Source organism: Gekko japonicus, unplaced genomic scaffold, assembly GCF_001447785.1.
Source record: "Gekko japonicus isolate JY-2015 unplaced genomic scaffold, Gekko_japonicus_V1.1 scaffold1505, whole genome shotgun sequence".
Classification (NCBI taxonomy): Eukaryota; Metazoa; Chordata; class Lepidosauria; order Squamata; family Gekkonidae; genus Gekko; species Gekko japonicus.
Window position 1 is genome coordinate 447,708 of NW_015169823.1, and position 8,374 is coordinate 456,081.

The 8,374-nt window shown below is 47.9% G+C and overlaps 1 protein-coding gene across 1 annotated transcript in view; it reads right to left on the reverse strand.

The window, feature by feature from the left end:
* Positions 1-8,374, reverse strand: part of LOC107115502 (vacuolar protein sorting-associated protein 35) — a gene marked incomplete at its 5' end in the record, with an annotated part of 26,528 nt that overhangs the window by 6,600 nt on the left and 11,554 nt on the right. Inside the window, 3 exons of the mRNA XM_015417222.1 lie at positions 1,119-1,358; positions 3,411-3,590; positions 4,425-4,547. Coding sequence (XP_015272708.1) covers positions 1,119-1,358; positions 3,411-3,590; positions 4,425-4,547 — 543 coding nt within the window. The remainder of the gene's footprint in view (positions 1-1,118; positions 1,359-3,410; positions 3,591-4,424; positions 4,548-8,374) is intronic.

Genomic DNA, 8,374 nt, shown 5'->3' on the forward strand with positions numbered 1-8,374 from the left:
TGAGCTGTGCGGCCTGCTATGCAGCCTGTGGGGTCACCGACCTACACAGAAGAAAAGAGCAAGCGTCCAGCCATACCTTAAGGCTGACAAAATTCAAGGCAGACTGTGAGCTTTCGTGAGTCACTGCTCACTTCTTCAGATACAACTAGGATGGGAGTCAATCAGATGGACTCCCATTCTAGCTGTACCTGAAGAAGAGAGCAGTGACTCACGGAAGCTCCTCCCCTGCCACAAATTTTGTTAGTCTTTAAGGTGGCTCAAGCGGTTAAGGCGCTGAACTGCAGGCTGTAGAAGGTCGGTAGTTCAGCAGTTCGAGACCCGAGTGTGCCGCATGACGGGGTGAGCTCCCATCTCTCGTTCCAGCGCCTGCCAACCTAGCAGTTCGAAAGCAAGAAATTGCAAATTTATTATTTATTATTCAAATTTGTACCCCGCCCTCCCCCGTAGGGCTCAGGGCGGCTTACAGGGCAAGATATAAACAACAATACAAAAATAACAGTATATCTGCATTATAAAAACATTATATACATTTTAAAACCCATCCTATATCACATAAAGTGCTCAGTGATAACTGACTTCAAAACCCAAGATGGCGGGACAGTTCCGAACAGTTCCTAGGAGACAGTCTATAGCGTCACGATGTTCCAGATCTTCTCAGGGCCTTTCTCTGGACCTCTTCCAATCCCCCCCAAGATAAATAGGTACCACTTCGGTGGGAAGGTAACAACGTTCTGTGCACCTTGGTGTTTAGTCATGCCGGCCACATGACCACGGAAACGTTTTCGGACAGCGCTGGTCCTTTGGCTTTGAAACGGAGATGAGCACCGCAACCCTAGAGTCGGATTCGACTGGCTTTCGAGCAAGGGGACCTTTACCTTTACCTTTTAAGGTGCTACTGGACTCCCGCTCTTTTCCGCTGCTACGAACAGACTAACACAGCCACCCATCTTGATCTACAACCTGCACAGGTTCATTCGGAAGTCAATCCGACGACATTCAGTGAAGCTCATCCCCAAAATCCTTGAGCAGAGGATTACAACCCAAGCAGTTCCCCTTTGGCATCTGAACAGGCCAGACTCCCATAAAAAAAGGGTCACTATGAACAAGCCACTTCTCACCTCTTCTCCGTTCTTGTCCGTGTTCCGGCCGGACCAGAAGAGATGGGCACAGGTGCTGACGGCCCGGCACTGATCCGGCTTCTTCAGCAGCTTGGAGGCGGCCAAGGCGCACTGCGTCCTCAGGGGCTCGTGGTTCTCCTCGCCGAAGCACTTCATCCGCTCAAACGTCCCAATTATCAAGGTGATTGCGGCCAGCTGTGCTTTAGAGTCGCTGATTTCGTCTTCATACAGAGAGAATGCCTAATCGATTCAGATGGGTAACGGGAGTGGGGGAGGAAAGGGCATTAAGTAGGAAGTTGTGATTACCACTTTCCCTTCTGCAAAAAAAAAAAATGAGCTACTGCTAATTAGTCTTTAAGTTCTTGGCAGAACTTCAAAGAAAGGCACACTTACGACAGTGACCAAATAGATGGTAAAAAGACTCCTAGCCACTTTAAGAAGAAGAGGAGATTGGATTTATACCCCACCCTTCACTCGGCGTCTCAGAGCAGCTTACAATCTCCTTTCCCTTCCCCTCCCCACAACCCTGTGAGGTAGGTGGGGCTGAGAGAGCTCTGACAGAAACTGCTCTTTTTCAAGAACAGCTGTGCCAGAACTATGGCTTGCCCAAGGTCATCCAGCAGCTGCAAGTGGAGGAGTGGGGAATCCAACCCGGTTCTCCGGGATTAGAGTCCGCACCCTTAACCACTACACCAAATTAAAAAGCACCTTTAAGACTAACAAACTTGGTTGTAGCATAAGCCTTCGAGAAACACAGATCTCTTCGTCACATGCAATAATGTTAGTCGTAAAGGTGCTTTTTCCTGTTTTTACTGTTTTGCAGCAACAGACTAACACGGCGAACTCCTCCGCAAATAGATGGTGTGCATGCACATACATAAACCCGCATTTATTTATTTGCTAATCCCAACTTGTGACCCTAAGCAGCGGACAATATTGTGCTCTCTTCCCCTATTTTATCCCCGTAATGACCATCTTGCGAGGTGGTTTAGGCTGAGAGTGTGACTGGCCAAAGGTCAACCAGCGAGCTTCCAAGCACAGTGGGGATTTCACATGAACGTGCATGACTAATGCACCACATACACCGCAGTGCACAGGTAACATACGAAGCTGCCTTCTAGTGAACCAGACCTTTGGTTCATCTCGGTCAGCACTGTCTACTCAGACTGGCAGTGATTCTACAGTGTCCCAGGAAGAGGTCTTTCACATCACGTACTGCCTGGTCCTTTTACACTGGAGACGTTGGGGATTGAACCTGGGACCTTCTGCAGGCCACCGGCGTTAAGATCTTGTGCAACCAGTTTCTGGAACAGCTAAGTAGCAGGATGGGAAAGCAGCAAGGAAGCTGCTATGTGGTGAAGGCAGATAATGGGCAATTCTGCATTGGCTTTTCCCACCATCGTTTTAGCTAACCCACATTGGAACAGAAATTCCCCTCTTCATAGCATGCTGCTTTCACTTTCTTCGATCATCGGATTTTATGGTACCCTCTGCACTGCATGCCACTTTCACTTTCTTCGATCATCAGGTTTCATGGTACCCTCTGCATTGCATGCCGCTTTCACTTTCTTTGATCATCAGGTTTTATGGTACCCTCTGCATTGCATGCCGCTTTCACTTTCTTTGATCATCGGGTTTTATGGTACCCTCTGCATTGCATGCTGCTTTCACTTCCTTTGATCATCAGGTTTTACAGTATCTTCTGCATAGATGTATGGCCGTTCAGGGGTGACGTTGCAGTCAGTATGGCATTGGCCCGGGGTATTTGAAGGTGGTTTTGAGCTGCACCTTTTCCTCAATGTTGAGGAAAATGGGGAGCGAATGCCAGATGCAAAACCAGCCAATAGGCAAACCACTTCTGCTCGTCTCTTGCCTTGAAAACCCCATGAGTGGTCAGTGTCAGTTGGCTGAAACTTGACAGCACTTCCCACCACCACAATATATGAGGGAAAGTACCAGACGTTGCACAAAGATCCTGCGCAAGCAGAACTGCGCTAGTTCTGTTTAGGTTTCCCCTTGTGCACTGCCAGATCCAAGACTAATGCGAGGGGGTGAACCACGAGAGACAGATCCAACCCAAAACACGGCCCAATTTACACCAAAGAAACTGAAATCAAAGAGATCGCACCTCAGGTTCAAAAGGGCGCCTCGATTCCAGCCAACTGCGGGAACCAAGAGGCTTAAGTGCGCCTCATTCCCCATTCAAATACGTCCCACCTGTTGCACTAAGATTTTAAGGTAGATTTTGACTTGGGGTTTTTTTTAGAAGGGAAGCACTGTGGATCCCCCCACCTGGGACATGAACTCATAGGCCACCGTCTCGTGGTTCTCAAAGCCGATTTCCCCGGCAGCGAGGGCCCCCTGGAGGAAGAGCCGGAGGGGCAGCTCCGCCAGCTCAGCTTTGATCAAAGCGCTGATCGTCTGGTGCGCGAAGGAGAAGATCTTCTGGCATTTCTTCTCCCACTTGTCATCCTGAACAAAAAGAAAGGGGGGAAGGAGGTTGAGAGGAAAGGAGAGGGGTCAAAACACGAGAGAGAAGGGGAATCGAACCGAGTAGGCAGGGGAGACCGTAACACCCCGCCGAAGAATGACGCATTCTGCAGTGGATTTTTTTTATCCTGAATAATTTACAGGGAGAGAAAAGCAAACAAATATGCAAATATTTTCTTACTTGGTGCAACATGTGTATTTTTGTGCCAGTTTCTGCATATTGATGATCTTCAATTAGGTCAGGCCTCCCCCGCCATGCAACATCAGAAAGGGGCCAGGAAGCAACCAGAAACTTCTCTGTTAGACCAAGCTCTGATGCAGGGCAACCCCACCCTCCAACTTCAAATTGACAGGCAGAGGGAAGGTGGCAGCCAGGTACCACTCCATCACGTCTGGGATAATGCTGGGTCCATGCCCAGCCCAGGCAGGCAGCAGCCAAATGCAGGCAGCAACCCAGGCAGGCAGCTGCAGGTAACAGCCTTCTTCCCTCCTTACAGATTCCAACTGCTAAGGCTTTCAGAGACAGAAAACGAGACCCTACTATGTACACATGATGACCAGACCAGTTTCGTTCACGGAGACCACTCGTATTTACTTGCATAACGCTAATTTTCACATTTTTGCAATGTTTGAACCATTTTATATAACCTGTTTCATGAACGCTTGGGCTAAAAAGCAGAGTACCACTAAGAGAAACACTTCGGGGTTTTTTTCTGTTCAGCAATTTCTAGCCTCCCCCACCCCCACCCCGGTCACTCTTCTTCAGGATCTATGCGGAAAATTACACCCAGTCGGCAGGTCAGTCCACACACTCACCACTTTGGAGTTCTCCTTGTAGCGGAACGCGAGCTGGTAGGCTGCAAAGACCAAAGGCGGCAGCGTGAAACGGATGCGCTGGTTCCCCCCAGCACCAAAGTGCTTCCGAGCGGTGTTTAAGATCTAAAACAAGAGAAGGGTTCACATGGGGGAATGCTTGGAGAGACGCGAAACATTACAAGGAAAAGGAAAATCAACTTCGTTCATTAAAGAAAGTGGATCGCCCTGACCTGGATAGCCCAGGCAAGCCCTATCTCATCTGATCTCGGAAGCTAAGCAGGGCTGACCCTGGAAAGTACTTGGACGGGAGACCTCCAAGGCATACCAAGGCCGGGATACAGAGGAGGGCAACAGCAAGCCACTTTTCTGAAATGTCCTAGCCCCACCAGGGGTCGCCAAAAGTCAACTATGACTTCCAGGTACACACATACACACACACACCAAAAAAAACAACAACAAAGAATGTGGATCAAGAGATCTGGAGATGGAAGAAGCAGCTGTGACAACTTGGCCAAAGGAGAAGAGGAAAAACCAAGGCTGGGAACTGTAGCATGCCCCCCCCCGTTTGGGGGGGCTCTAGAGCTGGCACCGTACTTAATACATTCCATTTCTTAGACTGCAGATTTCTTCGGAGATTATTGGAAAGTGACTTGCTTTGGTTGTCGTTTTTAAATTAAGTCCTCCTTTCGCAAGGGAGAAAAGGAGTCGCAAAGCCTTCAGCCCACCTCGCAATTTAAGGAAACGCTGATGACTCACTGTCCTCGACACTATTCGGCAAGCCACATTATACCTCTTCATTTCCTCTATTCAACAAGCCAGGCAGCGGGAAGGAGGGAACGCACAGGCTGTCGACAGGACCAGTTTTTAAAACCTGCATTTTCAGTCGAATGTTTATCAACAGGCTTTCTCTCCTTCCTTGACCCTCCTCAGAAAGGGGACTCAAGGCAGCTCATAAAAGTACGTGCCCACAAAGCCTGTGACTCAACACTAAAAATCAGAAAAGTTCATTTAAGCCATCAAAAATTCAATCATCCAGTACAATCCCATGCACCTTTTTAGACCTCCTTTCTTCCAAAGAGCTCAGGGAAGTACACATGCTTCGCTTCTCCCTTTTTCTTTCCATCTCACCAATAACCAACCCTGTGAGGTTGGCTAGGCTGAGAGAGACAGAGAGGGACCAGCCCAAGATCACCCACCAAATTAGGGATTCGAACCTGGGTCTTCCAGATCCTAAAAAAGTAAAGATAAAGGTTCCCCTGCTCGAAAGTCAGTCGAGTCCAAATCTAGGGTTGCGGTGCTCATCTCCGTTTCAAAGCCGAAGAGCCAGCGCTGTCCGAAGACGTTTCCGTGATCATGTGGCCGGCATGACTAAACACCAAGGCGCACGGAACGCTGTTACCTTCCTACCAAAGCGGTACGTATTTATCTACTTGCAATTTCTTGCTTTCGAACTGCCAGTTTGGCAGGAGCTGGAACTAGAGACGGGAGCTCACTTCGTCATGCAGCACCCGGGTCTCGAACTGCTGAACTACTGACCTTCCACAGCCTGCAGTTCAGCGTCTTAATTTCCACACAACTAAAAAAAACCCTCATAAAACGGCCTATAAAGGTAAAGGTTTCACAAGTACATAAACCCCACATGCTTTAGAAGAGTTTTTGGGGAAAGTTTAAACAGAAACCATTTTGTAAGTCACCTTGGGCAGGTTTCCCTGGAGAAGTGACCTAAACATTTTCTAAATAAATAACAAGCAAAACCAATGGCTGTGTTCTCAGAGACCAGAGGCCATTTCTGGTTGGCCATGCAAGATTTGCAGAAGAGAGACAAATTAACGCTCCCAAAGTCATAATTCACTGTAATCCATGGGAACGTGCCCAAGGTGATGTTTTATGTTGGAAACACAAATACAGTTTCAGAGGACATCTAGTGTTGCCTGTTTATCCACTCTTTTTTTTCTTTTCTTTTTTTTTTTGATTTTGTGAAATACGTGAGACCTGGGAAGTACTACAATAACAGTTCTACATTTGGAAACTGCTGCCAGACTCTGGCCAACGAAGGAAACTCTATTCGACCCACAAAAAGGGGTGGAGAAGGACCAGCTATTTTGGAACTGGGAAATAACAAGATTAGTGACGTTAGCAACTCTCGAAAGACCCGCTTATAAAATTACCAACTGCAAATCAGGGGTCGGAGACCAATACGTCTGCTCATGATACGGAAATGTGAGCCAGATGACGAATTCTCAAAACAGACCCATCCGTTATCATTGTTTTAATTGCAAACACATGCATGCGTTTGTGAGAGAGAGAGAGATCAGTGCCACAGAAACAAGGTTCTCCTCTGCCTGTCTCTAGCTCAGAGTATGAACTAGGTATACTCAGGACTCAAACACATCACAAACGGGGAAGAACTGGAATGATGCACAATAGTGCCTAGGCCTTAACCCACTATGCACATTTGCTTCATTTTTTTTCACTGTCCCTTCTCCTTGACCTCCACCCACCCCCCCAAAGTTCAGTGGTGGAACCAACTGCAATGCTTCAGGGTGGAGGATTGTGTTTCAGAAAGTCCTCCTATGTTAAAAGCTCCCCCAAATAAGCAAACCCACACAGTAAGAAAAGAGGCTGGACAGACAGATGTTTCTCCCTGGCTTGCTAACTTTCTATTTGCCGGGACGTGTTTATGGGAAGAAACAAAGTTGGGACCAGTGTTCCCTCTAAGCTGAGTTAGTGTGCGCTAGCTCACAGCTTTTTAGCCTCCAGCTCACACATTTTTGTCTTAGCTCAGGAAGGAGGGCTCCTGAAGAAACTAATCTGTGCAGTGGCCAAATCACTTGCTCACGACTTTAATGCCAGTAGCTCATAAAGTAGAATCTTTGCTCACAAGACTCCACAGCTTAGAGGGAACATTGGGACCCATCAGTCACACCCCGAAAGGGTGCCTCCCATTCGACTGCCTTGGTATTTTACCAGCTCCTTTTCTCGCATGGTCTTACCTAGCTACTTATCTTCTTATCCCATGAAGAAGAGATTGGATTCATACCCCGCCCTTCACTACTCAAAAGAATCTCAGAGCGTGTTGGGTATTGAGAGCGGAGACTTCCGGTATGGCGCGACGACGGGAGGTGCGCGGCAAGCTCCGTGCCTCCCGTCCCACTTTCGCTTTCTTTTGAGCCCCCCGAATCGCGGGGGAGCTCGACCAGCCCTCTTGTGGGGAGGGCTGGAGCAGGGGGCTTTGTTTCCTGGCCCCTCCCGTGGTCGGCAAGCGGGGGGGTGACCAGGAGTTGCCCCGAAGCGGAGCGATTGTAGGGAGAAGAACATGGCTGCCGTGTTTGGATTAGTTGCGGCCACCCGGAACTGTTTTTAACTTTATTTGGAGATACAATTGCAACTACGAAGCAACACAGAAGAAGAAGAAAAGAGTAAAAGCGGAAAGAAACCCACGAATAAAGGTGCCTAATTATGTGAGTAGCGTGGCCGAGAGAAATACGGGACTTAATTGTAGGAAGTTAGTTTGGTGGGAAAATACGCAAGAACGCTTGTCTCTTTGAACTGTATTGTCCTGTTCTCTGCAAGGAGATTAAATTAAAGGCTGGATAAAGAGGGACATGGAAGGAACAGAAATGGAATGCATGACGAGAGAAGAGGAGGATATGAGCGAAAGCATGGAAGACGGAGAAATAATTATGGAACAGTTCGCTAAGGCTATGATGGAGGCGGTGAGGAAAGGATGTGAGCAAGCCTGTGCAGAAATAAGGGGGAAATATAATATACAAAAAGAAGCAGAGGGAGAAGAAAAGCAGGAGCAGGAACAAGAGCATTTTTCCATGAAGGCAGCATCAGAAGAAGCCCAAATAATTGATGTGGAAGATAATTTTGGGAGTACACAAAGGAAGAACTATGTGGAACCTAAAGCTTTGCTGGTGGAAACAGTAGTAAAGAACTTAAAAAAA